We start from the raw sequence: 14,579 nt of genomic DNA on the forward strand, positions 1-14,579 counted from the left end.
TCTACAGGACTGAGAGTAGAGTCTGCATGGGGCCAAGGATGGTGGGAGCCCCTCTGTCCCCAGAGGTCTCCCAGGCTGGACTAGAACCCCTCCTGTCCCCAGGAAGCTCCCCAGATCTCACCTCGCCCCACCCCACCCAGTCCTCACCTGAACTTCCCTGGGAGACCACCTGCACACAGCGAACCCCCAAGCTACACTCTCACCTCACTCAGCCCCACGCAAACATCCTGCCTGCCTGCAGCCCTCCTGAAAACCTGATCGAATTCCCAAGAGAAAAACGTGTCTCACAGAATTAAAAATAGGGTGTTTATGCTGGAGCTTAAAAATAGAATGTCTGTTCTAAGTTTCGGTTTCCTCATCTGTGTAACAAGGATGACACCCCTGCTTCCCCAGGTTACTGTGAGAGCTAAATAAGACTATGTGGAATGGCCCCTGGCACAGGGCCTGGCACCGTGTAGGTGCTGGCACAGATTTGGTTGTTTACGGCCGCCCTTGGTTGAGCCATTGCTCCCAGTATTCACACAGGTTCAGGATCCCTGGGGTCCTTCTCTTTCGCCCTAGAAAAATTGGCGCCAAGAAGACTGGTCCCCCAGTGCCCACAGAAGAGCCTCTCTGGAAGGAAAGAACATGTGCCTGAAATTAAGCTACGTGCTTCTAGAGATCACGATCACCCGTTCTACAGATGAGGAAACTGAGGCTCAGGGAAAGGCAGCGTCTTGCTTGGCATTTAACAGCCTGTAAGTAGCAGAGCCTGCTCTGTCGGGCTCAGATGACCTTTCTCCTCCCAGGTCCCGAGAGGTACCTTGATGCTGTGGAACACACTTGGCCGTAACTTTTGAGGATTTGGGCTGGCTTTGCTTCCAGGTGTGTCTTCTGTGCCCACCATGGCCTTGGTGTCCTTGTCTGGCACCTGGAGCTCCTCACCCACTGGCCCTGTGGGACAGAAAGCCAGAGGGTGAGAGTGGAGATGGAATCTCAGAGAATGACTCTGACCAGGCAACCCAAGGTGTTTCTTGGGTTGGTGAGAATCTGAGTCAAACACCGACAGCTTTCCTGCGTCTCAGGAGCTGAAGCAGCCCTTCCTCAGAGGGTATGTGTGTGCTCCATGTGCCTAAGCTGGCCAGATCCCACTGGGACCACCTATTCACCTCTTCATTCCATTCCCAGCACAAAGCTTCCTTCTAGCGAGAAGCTGCTGATGCCGTCACACATCCTTTTAGCTCTGGCGCTAGTGTAAAAATGCAGAGCCCTACCCTCCTGGGGCCTGTATCTGTGAGACGTCCAGTGTTCCTGGAGGCTAACTGTGGGTCAGGGTTTGTCTGGATTAGTCTAAGATCAGAGGTCTAGGGCCCCGTGCATGGTCAAGGCTTGGTCCAAAGTCAGGGCATACAGGGTTTTCCTACGGGTAGTTTGGAATAGATAGCAATACTTCCACAGGGCACTACACAGCATATAATCACAGAACTCACCAGTCCAATGCCCAAATCATGGTCCCATGACCCACGGTAACCATGGTAACCTTGTCAGTCTCCCACTCACTGCAGCCCTTTCAGAGGCATCTTTCAGGGTTTCCTGAGGTTTAATCTCAGTGAGGAGCCTGGAAGCCCAGCCTTGGGAGGCTCCACCTCTCCATTTAGAGGACAACCACCTGCACCTCAGGCAGCCCAGACTTCTAGGACTTTCCTCCCCTCCTGGGGCCCTGCTTCCTGCGGAAGCCTCTCCATTGTCTCAAATGTCTCTCAACATGGCAGGAATTTCCCCTCATTCAACAAGCTCCTTATGGAGCCTGAAAGCTGCCCTGAGGACTCTCCTGACCTCGGGAAGGGGTGTGGGCCCCATCACGACATCTCTAGACCTAGAAGACCAGCTCAGCCAGAGGGATAAGGAAGCCTGCAGCCGCCACCAGCGAGGGTTTTGTACTCCTCACACAAGGTACCTGGGAGCCTAAGAAATCTTTAAAAATTGAGATATAATTCATATACCATAAAATCTATCCTTTCAGAGTATATAACTCAATGGTTTTAGTATATTCAAAAAGTCATGACTATCTAATTAGTTACATACTATCTAATTAGTAATATAGTATCACCACTCTCTAATTCCAGAATACTTTCACCACCCCAGTAAGAAATCCTGCACCCATGAGCAGTCATTCCCCATTCCTCTATCCCTCCAGCTCCTGGCAACCACTGATCTATTTTCTGGCTCTCTGAGTTTGCTTATTCTGGATATTTCAAATGCATTCACATAGAGGAAATCATACATGTGATATTTTGTGACTGGCTTCTTTTACTTAGCCTAATATTTCAAGGCTTATCCATTTTGTAGCTTGTATCTGTGCTCCATTCCTTTTAATGACTGAAATAATACTCCAGTGTATGTATATATATATATATATATATATATATATATAATACAAATACATACAATTACATTTAGTTTATCCATTTATCTGTTGATGGATATTTGGGTTGTTTCAGGTCCAGTGAACACTCATATAGCAACTTTCGTGTAGATACATATGTTCAGTTCTCTTGAGTATACAGCCAGGAGTTGGATTCCTGATCAACAGGGTAACTCTGTTTCACTTTCGGAGGAACTGCCAAACTGTTTTCTAATACCATCCAACACCCATTGCTAGCAGTGGGTGATGGTTCCAATTTCTCCACATTCTCACTGATATGTATCATCTGTCTCTTTGATTACAACCGTTCTCATGGGTGTGAAATGATATCTCATGTGGTTTTGATTTGTGTTTCCCTAATGACTAATGCTGTTGAGCATCTTTTCATTGCTTATTGGCCATATCTTTGGAAAAGTATCTATTCAAATAGCTTGAGTAATTTGGCTGAGGCAATGGAAGTGTGTGTGGCTGGGGAGGAATCCCTTTAATGGGTACGAACACTCAGAGGAAACAAGGAGACACTGAAGTAAAAGTGACACCTGACAGGGAGGAGATGAGGGATTGGCCTAGGAGGGGGAAGTGGAGGTAACGCTCCGTGCACATCACTTTGAAGAAGAGAAAGTAAGGGGGTTCCAAGCAAACTCAACCAGAGGAGACTGACAGGACAATTTCCGAACTCCAGTTCCTCTCACAAGCAGAGCCCAGTCACCCATAATAACATAAATACTGTGCATAAAGTCTTGCATGCACATTCTGCGAGTTGGCCAAAAAGTTCGTTCGGGCCCATCCATTCATGGACAAGTCCGAACGAACTTTTTGGCCAACATGGTAAGTGCTCGTGAAGCTCTCCACAGCTCCATGCCTTTGGTGCATTCATGAGCTCTGTGCTTCTGATGGGGACACCGAGGTTCACAGGTAACTAGCTCTGCTGGTTCACACTAGTACAGGAACTCAAGTCCACGTGTTAACCTCATGCTGCTCTGCACCACTTGTACAGATTAAATGAGGGGTAGAAGCACAACATTCTTCTCTGTCTTGGCCCAGCCAGTCCTAGCCAGGCCACCTGAAAGGCAGCAGTGCCTGCCTCCCAAGGGGCAGGCCAACCAGATGATGGAGTGGGAGCTGAGGTTGGGAGGGCAGAAGTCACTAATGTGGATCCCCAGGTCTGAAAGAAGCCCAGTGCATGGGTAAGATTGAGGACAAAAGGTCAATGGACCAGATCAGAACTTTCCACACTCCTGTGACTCAGTCTGTAGTAATGAGCCTCTGGAGTGGGGGAGGGGTGGGGGAGCGGAAGCCCTGGCCCCGTACCACTGGGTTCTGAGAGCAGCTGCCAGTCAGAGTGTTGAGTGGCCAGTTGGTCACTGAACAGGGCTGGTCAGACTGGTTGTCAGTCCACTTTGAGCCCTTCCTGTGGGCTGGAGTCTTCTATAGAGGGGCTGGCAGCAGAGAGTCCGATGCCTCGATAAGGAGTAGAGCTTCCCCTGGAAGGAAAGTCCTGAGTCCAGGGCTGTAGGTACACCTCACCTGCTGTCTCGGAGGTCCTTACCATCCTTTGAAGGCTTTTTCAAGGGCCAGCTCTGCAGGAGAGAGGGCAGCTGAGGGAGTGTACCTGGGCTGAGCCCGGGGGCCCTGTAGGAATGAGGGGAGAGGCAGGGAGCCAGGCCCCAGGAGAAAATTACAGCTTCTTCCTCTCCCAGTTGGGCAGCCAGGGTTGGGGGCCCCAGGTAGGCCAGGTGGTTCCAAGGCCTAGCTCCTACAGCCCCAGAGCTGGCGGGCAAGGGGTCTGTGTGCCTGTCGTGGGTCACACGGCTGGCCGTGCTCACAGGCACACTCATGTCCGTGCGCTGCTGAGTCACTGGTCTACTGGTCCACTGTCCTTTAGGAGACTTGTCTGTTCAGGTTTGTCAGTTGATCACCTACTGTTCTGGAATTGCTCAGAAAGTCAGTCAATTCAGAAACTGACTCAGAAATTGCCCTCAGAAATTCAGGGCAATTGCAGTTGCCCTGAAATTCTGTCAACCAGAGACCTTCAGTTCAGACGCTCCAGATGTCTACAAGGCAGAGTGTCCTGGCCACGGCCAAACCCCCTCCAGGGCCAGGAATTTGAGTCTGGGAGATGAGGGCTGAGATTCAGAGAGCAGCCTGACAGGAAGGGCCGCTTTTCTCTGCCTGTTCTGTTTTCTTTAAAGACTCAGGGATCTGCCTCCTCCAGCCACCTCCCAGCTATAAACAGCAAATCTCAGGCAGATATGGGACTGAGTAGACATTTCAAGGGGCTTCCCAAGTGGTGCTAGTGGTAAAGAACCCGCCTGCCAGTGCAGGAGATGTAAGAGACGCGCATTCAATCCCCGGGTTGGGAAGATCCCCTGGAGAAGGGCATGGCAACCCCCCTCCAGTATTCTTGCCTGGAGAATCCATGGACAGAGGAACCTGATGGGCTACAGTCCATGGGGGTCACAAAGCGCTGGAATCGAATGAAGCGACCTAGCACGCACACACACGCACACACACACACACACACAAAGGTTGCAAAGTCCCCAGACCTGGGTCTGAACCCCAGCCCAGCCACTGGGCCTCTGTGGAGCATGGATGTGCCCTCGATTAGCTTGTCTCTTCTGTAAAGTGAGGATATAGCATCTACTCAGGGAGATAAGGCATCTCCAGCGCCTGGCTCAGACCTGGCACACCATAGGCCCCCTGAGGGCCAATCTTCCCCTCTCCTGAAATCTTCAAGCACCTCTGAGGCTACAGGCCCAACTGAACCCTTCCACATGCAGCTGGCTCCTCCACGTGAACTTCTTCCTCTGACGGTGCCATCATCCATCTCCAGATTATCTCTCTCCCTCCTGTCTAAGCCCCAGTCAACCACAAGACTGAGGACCTGGGTTCCTTCTTGCAGTGCACACTCATAGACGTGCAGGCAGTTGCACAGGTTTAAATCCTCCAGCTGGGATCCTCATCCTCAATGCAGGGACGGCAACCCCTACTTCCCACTGCCGAGAGAGCCCACTGAGAACCTGAACCTTCCCTTCACATTCAGCGAGGACCCTAAAAGCCCCAAAACACCTTACCAATGACATTAACTTGACTTTGCTTCTCCACTGTCTTCATAGCAATTTTCTTCTTACTTTTCTTAGATTGAGCAGCCCCAGCAAACTGCTTGATTTTTCATTACAGAAACTTCTGGAAAGACGGAGCAACTGTTCAATAAAAACTGTCAGCAGGGTGAGCACCTCTGATTCTTTGAATCTCTACCTGGGAAATCCTTACCCTGATGTTTCTGCCAACAAACCCTGGACTGTTGTATCATGATTCTTGCTCAATGCTATTGATCTTTCCTCCCCATTCTGAGACACTGCCAAAACTTCAAGAGGTGTGTTGGCCCTTATCTTGGTAAAAAACAGACTTTGCCTTATCAACAGGTTGTGTCACTAACATACGAGAGCCAGCACGGACACGACGCATAGTAGATGCTCAGTGAGCATTGTTTCCTTCGCTGTCAGGTACAAACACCCTGCCTACCTCCATAATTGCTTTGGGACAGCAAGAGCATTGCTGTATCTAGAACCTGGGAACCAGGAGAAATTTCCACCCAGAAGGGCCACGGAGATAGGGGCTGGAGACCCAGCTCTCTGGCTCACCGTCATCCCCTGATGGAAGAGGCTCACTGTCTCCCCTTGAGGCTACCCTATGTGCTGCGCTGGGCACACTCACCCATCTGCCCAGCAAAACATTGAGGTAGCTGCTGTGACTCCGTGACTTCAGGAAACTGAAGCACAGAGAGGGGAGGGGCCTGTCCAGGTCCGGGGGCTGGTAAACAGCAAAGCCTAGACTGGAGCTCAGACCTGTTTGACTCTTGGGCCCCTAACAGCAACTATGAAATGGTGGCTACCAATGATGGCCTTAGAACCTATGAAAAATACTCCCCCTGTAGCCATTTATGATTCTGGCCTGGCTTCCCTCCAGGGAATTGCCAAAGGTGGTTGTATGGGGACAGTTCTACCAGCTGATTTTTTAGCTTATCAGTCACTTAGTCAGTTCATTGGTCAGTTCAAGGCTGGACGGAGAAATGTGGTGAGAAGGACACGGCCCCTAGTCTAGGGGACCTGAGTGCAGTGAAAACTTGGGACTTGTAAAAAAGGCCCAGATTTGAACTTTGAGGAGGGACGAGCTGAGGAATGCCAAGAGAGCCTGGGAGGGTTCTCACATCCTGAGGATGGAGCAGGAGGACTCGGACCAAGGAAGGACAAGAAAAAGGCACTTTCTCTCCAGAATATTCCAGCCTGTCCCTCGGCAGAGAGAGTATGACCTAGGGTCACTCAGACCCAGTGTGGTCTTGGGCCAGCAGCTCTCTGAGCCTCTGCAAAGTAGAAATAATGAGCCTGGCCTCTTAAGCCTGTATGAGGGTCACAGAGGCAACGTCCTTTGACAGCTCCAGGATGACACACAGTTTCAGTTTTGTCTGCGTTTGCCCCAGATGCACCTGGGCGCTGTCTCCAGGCCCGGTCACCAGGCCTCAGAACTTACTGTCCTCCAGGGGCACCCATCCTCAGTATTACTCTCTCACCTCCCCCTGGTCCCTGAAGAGACACAGACCCCTGAGGAAGCCTCCCTCTGCTGTCTCCTCGCCCTCCCTCTGTGCTCCATAATCACCTGCTGCATTCCATTCCATGACCTCAGGGGAGCTAAATCCCGCACGCCTCCGATGAAAGGTTTGTATGCTGCAACTGAAGATCTCGGATGCTACAATGAAGATCAGAGACTTCCCATGTGCCGCAACTAAGATCCAGCACAGCCAAGAAAATAAATATCTTAAATTCCAAAAAGAGAGAAGGTAAGGCCTCTCCCGGAAACCTGCCACCACACACACTTTGCCTGGGCTGTCAGAGGAACTGGCAGAGAGATAATACAGGACAATGGTTACAACACGGAGGCCCTGGACAAAGGCCCTCTGTGCAGCTGTGTGAGCTGTGCACCGTGAGGTGAAGGGTGCCCTCTGGAATTGTGCGGTGGATGGCAGTCCTGCCTGGAGGCGCATCTGACTCCTAGCTGTTTTCATTTGGCTTGAACAATGCAACAACACTGGCTCACTGAGTGTTTTTAAGCTAGTTGCCAGCATTTAAAAGTCAGGAAATTTCACACAAAACCCCCACTTTTTGTTTTTTCTTGAAAGATTAGCAGATCTGGCCACTTCGGGCCTGCTTTCCCATATGGAAACAGCTGGTCTCAGACGCTGGCCTTTCATGTGGCAGTTTGCCCTGTGAGAGCCTCTTTGAGCTCATCTGGCTTGCTCCAGGACCCTTTACACTTGCCTGTGGGCATCCCTGTCTGTGACCCACAGCACCCCTGGGAACTGCGGAGTGCTGCGGGACAGGAAGCCAGGGCTGGGTGAGGCAACAAGACCAGAAAAGGCCATGACTTGCCCAGGGTCACCACGGTGGGGGACACAGCTGGTCTCTGCTTCTTCTAGGAGTAAGAATGAAGGTCCCACACATGCTGACAGCTCCATAAGACAGGTGACTGGTTTTGGAAGCAAGCAGCTCCCTGCCCTCAGGGAGCTATGAGGGGGTGTGTGTGTGTGTGTGGTGACAGGGCAAACATCTAGCACAGAACCACAGCACGTGCTCACTATGTGACATAAGGAGTTCCAAGACTTCAGAAACATAGTGAAGAGGCTCTAACCTACATTGGAAAGTTCTGGAAGGCTTCCTCAGGGAAGAAACATCAGAGTAAAGGGCAGAAGTATGAAAGTGCAAAGACTGCTCAGGAAACAAGTAGTCCAGGAGGATAGGAGCTCTGGGGTCAAGGTGGGGAGGTGAGGCTGGAGTGGCCAGTCTATGACTGCCCTTGAATGCCAGGCTGGAGGGCTGGGCTTCATCCTGGGCTCAGGGATGAGGTATAACTTGGCCTCCTATGAAAACCTCTGTGCCATTTGGGGGAGAGTTGGAGAGGTCAGGTTGTGGGCCGGGACCAGGGAGAAGGCAGGAGTAAGGAGAAGTGGAGCAGATGGTCATGACGCCTGGGCCAGGTAGGGGCTGTAGGGATGCAGAGTAATGAGCTGATGAACCACAGCCGGGAGGTGGGATGGACAGGATTTGCTGAAAAAGCAGGTGGGTGGGGAGTGCAGGAAGCCAAGGAGCCCTGGGGGCAGGGGAGTGGGGAGTGGGGAGAGGCACAGCTTTTGGTCTGGGTGTACTGCCTTGGAAGGTGGGATTGTAGGGTAATGGTGAGCTCAGCCATATGTGAGTCTGGGCTGGTAGGGGAGCTCCCAGAGGAAGAGGCCTAGGGGGCCACGGGCTCCAGGAAAGCCCATGAGAGGACATGGGCCAAAGCCAGTCCTCTGGCTCTCCATCTGGAAGGCACGTGTGGAGAGAAGGAAAGAAAAGCCACATGTGGGCAAACTTGGCTTGGAAAGTGAGAAGATCCATCGCATATATGCCCTACAGAGCAAAAGGAGGAACCCATCCTGGAACCATGTTCAGATGCCAAGGTTAAGGTGACAGAGCAGTGTCACAAAGGAGTCTGGATGTTTCTGGAAAACCTACCAACCTCCAGCACTCACACACCCACAGCCTGAGCCTGGGGAGGCAAATATTCACAGCAGCAGACACTGGGCAATGTATCTGTCACAATGATGGCAGGTACCTCCCTCCAAAAGTGTTTATAGGAGGAGGCCAGCCTCATGGTCAACCCCACCTCCAGCCCTTCCTACCTCCTAGATTTCCTTGGGTTCCCTCAGCCTGCTGGCTTCCCCGCCTAGCTCCTGCGGCCCACGCCAGCTCCCTCTCCCTCCACCACCACTCCCCCTCCTGGTTCAGTTCCCTCAGCCCTTTCTCTGGGATGCCAGGCTGGTCACCCGCCTGCATCGTTTACATCCCCCTCCTATCTGCCTGATAAGCCAGTGGACTACCCCCAGGCAGAGGCTCTCCTTTCCTGGGTCCTGATGGACTACAGCAGGCCCCTGTTGAAACCCTCTGGATCAGAAGCCTTTGAGTTCAAATATTTGTTTGCTACATTGTAGCCATGACCTTGGGCAGTTTATTTAGCCTGTCTAAGCCTCAGCTACCCTCTCTGGGCACACAGCATTTGTGGTAGGATTAAAGAAGACCATCCTGCCTGGTACACTGTGGTCCTCAACAATGGTTAACCACCCTTCCACCCCATCGGCAGCACGTGAGTCCAGACGCCTCAGTATCCAGGAGATCAAGGCCACCCTAGTGAACATTCTTCTGTAACTCCAGTAGAAGCCTGCCATTCCCCATATTCATCCTGTTCTTTTCCACCTCTCTGCCTTCGCACATGTTATACCCTCAGCCTGGCTTCCCAAGGTGTCCTACCTTCTCAGAAAACCACTTCTCATCTTGCAAGGGCTCAGCTTAAAAACATGATTGTTGAACTGAGCTAAACTGAAGGAGGGAGAAGAGAAAGCCAGAGCGTGGGGGTCTGGGGAAGCAGGGGCTGTGGTGTGGGCCTGGGGTGGGGTCGGGGAGCGTGGGGCTCCAAGGGGCTGCAGTGCCTCATGTGACCCCATGGGGCTTCTGTACAGTGGGGGCGGGGGGAGGTTGGAATCAAAGACAGGAAGCGGGGTCAGGTCTCAGGCTTTGGCCTTGGCTTTCCTCTTTGGGAAATTCCTCCTAGCAGGACCCTTGGGTGGTCCGTTGGGAAGACAATAACACGCTGCAGGCCTCCAGCTGTTGCTTTTTTCTGGTGGTTTCCAAGCTGGGTCACAGACCCTGCACTGGGACTTTCTATTCCCGATTCTGACCCCGACTACCCCATCTAGACCCAAGATGACCCTTAAAATAGAGATGAAGGCAGAGAAAAGGGAGGGTGAGCCCTGAGCCTGCAGGGAATGCAGGCTGGCCTCCTTAGCCCTAAAACACAGAGCCTGAGGCTCAGAGACATTCAGGCATTGGCCCAGGCCACACCCTGTCCACCAACCATGAGTCCTGGCTCATCTTTCTCTGTGCTTACCTTTACTCCCAAGCACCTCACTGTAGCCCCATCTCATTCCTTATCATGAATCTCCAGTCCTCAACAAAAGTAGGCTTTCAAAGCAGGTTGGAAGAGGGAAGGAATGTCATGGGGGTGGGGGTGGGGGTGGGAGCATGAGGAAGAAAAAGAACAGCTTCTGGGCTGCACCTTCCCCAATACCTGACCTCTGCCCAGCCTGTGCAGAGTTCTGGGGCTTCAGGAATGGATCAAGTCAGGCCCCATTCCCAGGGAGCTCCCAGGCTGGAGAGGTGGGCCTTGCTGTCCATCACTCCAAACGTTAGCACTTAGGGCTCTGGACTGCAGCCCAGAAGGGGTAGCAGGAGCCAAGTTTATCTTCTCTCTACCCACAGGATGGGCCCAGACTTGCACCCTGGAGATAGCCAAGCCCCTGCCCCATACAAGAGGCCTCTTCCCTCCAGAGACAGAAAGCTGAGCTTCTCAGCAGTGGAAGGGACCAAGCGACCACCTCAGCCAACCCCTACCATCAACTGCACAGATGGAGAAAGTGAATCCCAGAGAGAGACAGACGCAGACTGGGGAGTAGATACCTGGCACCCGAATGTGGGGTCTAAGCAAGCTCGCCATGTGTTTCCCAGCTGCCTGATATCTGGCCCAGAGGACACGGCCCGGCCTGGGAGGAATAACTCTCCTGCCCCCTCTGCAGTCACTAGCTCCCAGACAACAGCTTGCTTTGTCTGGAGCCAGTGGAGAAGTGCCCAAGGTGGGTGGAGACTCGCCAGCGTGGGGTGTGTGGAGGGAAGAGGAAACCCCGAAGGCAAGGGGACAGAAGGGAAAGGGCTTTGGCATCCGGCTGATCTGGTTCTGGCCCCCCACTCTGCTGCTTGCTTGCTGGGTGACCTTGGACGTGTCACTTACCCTCTGTAAGCATGTGTTTCCTCACATATTAAAAAAGGGTGAGAGTGTGCATTCTCATCAGGCCAGTGATGCAGAGCTGCAGTGTGAACCTGGTTCTTTCCCTTGCCCTGCCTCCTACCCTGGGTTGGCCCACATTTGAACCTAGGACTGGAGAGAACAACAGAAACACCACCAGGAAACTCCCTGCAAAGGGAGGGTCAAACAGCGTTTGGGAGAGAGGTTACTTCCAACTGGGAGGATCAGTCAGGGAGGCTTCCTGGAAGAGGTGGCATTTGGAAGAGTTAGAAAACAAGGCATTTTTCACCAGAAGGGGATTGTGGGCAGGTGCCTTCCTTTGGGTAGAGGGAAAGCTGAGCAAAGGTGCAGAGAAGGGAAAGTGGCTTCTCTGAATCACAAAAGTAGGAATGGCCTGGGGAGGTCATTTTTCTCAAGCACCTCCCCCACAGACCGGGACGCTCTGCCTGTTGCCTAAAAGCACATGGTGAGTTGGTGGGGCTTCACTGAGGGCCAGTTTTGACCCTGGTTCCTCTCTATGCTGTCTGCTCCTGGCTGGGACTGCTGGCCCCTCTCCCTCGGGCGAGCTGGGTGTGGGTCTCTTCCCAGGCTCTTTGTCCTGCCCGCAACCCTCAGACCAGAAAGAGGGCGTGGAGGAAGCCTGGCCTCAGCTCAGATTAGGGCTCAGGAAGGGAGGTCAGAGGTGGCTTCTGGTGGCTCAGTGGTCAGATGCTGGGGTCAGCCTCCCTCCTGCTGTATGTGTGGGAAGTGGAGGACCAGCCAGAGAACATTCCAGAACCAAGCCCTGCTGGCATCAGAATAACAATTGAGGAACAGGTGCAGTACAACCAAAGTCTCTAGTTTCTTCCCATTCCCATAAGATCACCAGGATCCCACAGCTTGCCAAGGCTGACTGAGACCTGGTTTGTTGGTGGCCCATCTCCAAACCAACTCACCTGAATCTGACCTCGTTGTCATTTCTCCTGTGAGGCCCTCAGAGGAAGCATCCAACCCCACCCTTGCTTCCACACCACAGTCCCCAAGTCGGGGCTGCAACACAGCCGCGTCTGCCTGCTCGACCCAGGAAGCCCACACGTCCCCTCCCTCTGGATGCAAGTCAGGCCTTGTCTGAGTGGGTGAGAGGCACACAGACAGCTGCAGCGAGGCCAGAGGTGATCACCACAGGGTGTCTAGCCCGAGCGTAACCCTGTCTGAAGATCCTCTGTTTCTTCTACCTCCCTCTTCCTGCCCCAGACACTGGGCGCTCCTGTTCCCAGAACCACCGCCCTCTCCAAACGGTGCTTCCATCACTCTCTGGTCTCAGCTTCTCTTCTCAAGGTTTCAAGACACCTTCCCACCTGCCTTCTCCACACCCCAACACCCAAGGTCTCTGCAGGTCTCTCTCTGATTCCACTTCTCAGCTTTCCGATGCAGTCTGCTCTCTCCTGATCTCTGTTGTCAGTTTTCCCTCTCTCTGTCTCTGCCTCTCTTTATTTCTCTGGTCTCTTCTGGAGCCTCTGTCTCCCGCACGCTGCAGCTGACACCTGTTGATCTTTGTCTTCTCCTGCCATCTCTGTCTTCGCCTTTGTCCAACTCTGAGTGTCTCTGGACTTGCTGGATCTCTGACTATATACTTCTGACTCTGTTTTTGTCTGCTTTGTCTGTCTCTATCTTTGCCTGCTTCAGAGAGGGAACAGGACATGGGGAGTAACGGGGCCTGCCCTTCCGTTGCTCTTTAGGTCTCTCTGTCTCAGCAGGGAGGTTAAGCTGGCTGCCCTGTCTCCAGCTGAGTAAACAGCAACCCTTCTTACCTCTCTGGTCCTTCAATCCTTCATTCAACACACCCTCACTAGATCTGGCCATATGCCTGGCTCTATGTAGGGAACTGGGAGCCCCTACTCCCCCGACCCCAGTGCACATATGTTAGCTCTCCCCCTTCACCCTGGGAACATGGCCCCCAGACTCCCTACCCCTTTCTTACTTTGTCCAGACTTACCTATCCTGGGTGCCATGACTTCTGGAGTGGGGTGGTGAGTTTCAGCCCCTATTCCAATTACAGGACTGGATTTTAGCAGGAGAGAGGCAGTGAGAGCTTACGGGAGCTCCCGGAGACAGCAGCTGGGGAGCCGCAGTGGGGATGCGCCAGTGTGCGGATTCCAGCCACTGGGTCGACCGATGCTTCTTGAGCCACGCTGGACAGCAGCCCCCTCTCCAGGTGGGTAAGGAAGTCCTGCTCAGACTTGACCTTGCCCGCCAAGGGCTTATCTCCTTTAGTCACTTGTTCCTACTCTCTGTCTCTTTCTCTGAATCCCTCTGATTTCTGTCTGGGGCAGCCCAGGACCAGGGTTGTAGAGGAGGCTGGGTTTGTTTAGATACAACCCCTCTGGTGGGAGGAGGCTGCTGACGAGCCTTCCCTCAGCCTGTTCCTTCCCAGCTTCTTGGTGTGGCATTTCCCTTGGATATTTACTCCTACTAGTGGTGGAGAGATGGGGGGTGGAGGGAATGTGGACAGCCCCTCCCAGCCCTGGGGTCATTCAGTCCTGATTTTCCAGTTTCCTCTCAGTACTCACTCTGAGCCTCCTCCCTCATCAAACTCTTGTCTCAGTTACAGAACTTTTTTTACCCTTCACGAGCCCCATATAAGGCCATTTCTCCCACAGTCCTCCTTCACTGAACCTCTGTCTCCCTCAAGCTCTGTTCCCCTCTCACTGAACCCCTATCTCTTCTCTGAGCTCCACAGATCCAGATCAAGGAGGGATCCCATCCACTGGGAATCACAGTGGCCAGCCCTTGGGAGATGGGGAATCATGGCAGCAGCTCCATAAAGTATGACCATCTCAGTGGAGGGTGGGGTTGGAGAGCAGAAGAGCATATAAGAGGTCCCCAGAGTCTTTTGGATTGAAGACTGAAGATGGAGGCCTTGGAGCCAGACAGACCTGAGTCCTGTCTCAGCTTTGTCATTCCATGGTTAAGTGACTTTAGGCAAGTCCCTGCACCTCTCTGAGCATCAGCTGCCTCCTCTATAAAGAAGGACTGATAGTCCTCACTCGCAGGGCCACTGTGCAAATTCAGTGCAGGAAAGAACCGAAGCCTGAGGTCCAGAGCTCAGGGAAGGGAGTGGCAGAGGCGGGACTCAGAACAGGGCAGGGAAAGGGAAAGTGAACCTGGGTTGCCTCTTCTGCCTTGCTCAGCACTTTTATATGTGAGGCCCCACTGGCCCCTCCTAATGACCTTTCGGGCCATTTTCCCCCCTTACAGATGAGGCATTGAGTCTCAGTAACCACCCAGAGGTCACCTGGCTAGGAGG

At 52.9% G+C, this 14,579-nt stretch overlaps 1 protein-coding gene across 4 annotated transcripts in view; it reads right to left on the reverse strand.

Moving 5' to 3' along the window:
• SLCO2B1 (solute carrier organic anion transporter family member 2B1) overlaps nucleotides 1–13,637 on the reverse strand; it is a 52,572-nt gene extending 38,935 nt beyond the window's left edge. For 2 of the 4 annotated variants that reach the window (XM_070383701.1, XM_070383700.1), the window contains exons 1-2: nucleotides 10,951–11,069; nucleotides 803–933 (exon numbers count right to left, since the gene is read on the reverse strand). In XM_070383701.1, coding sequence (XP_070239802.1) covers nucleotides 803–933; nucleotides 10,951–10,987 — 168 coding nt within the window. In that variant the 5' untranslated portion in view covers nucleotides 10,988–11,069. Of the gene's footprint in view, nucleotides 1–802; nucleotides 934–10,950; nucleotides 11,074–13,268 lie in introns of those variants that run through there. The other 2 variants (XM_070383703.1, XM_070383702.1) reach the window with 2 other exon arrangements.
• Nucleotides 13,638–14,579: the final 942 nt, after the last annotated feature.

Source organism: Bos mutus, chromosome 15 (genome assembly GCF_027580195.1).
Source record: "Bos mutus isolate GX-2022 chromosome 15, NWIPB_WYAK_1.1, whole genome shotgun sequence".
Lineage (NCBI taxonomy): Eukaryota > Metazoa > Chordata > Mammalia > Artiodactyla > Bovidae > Bos > Bos mutus.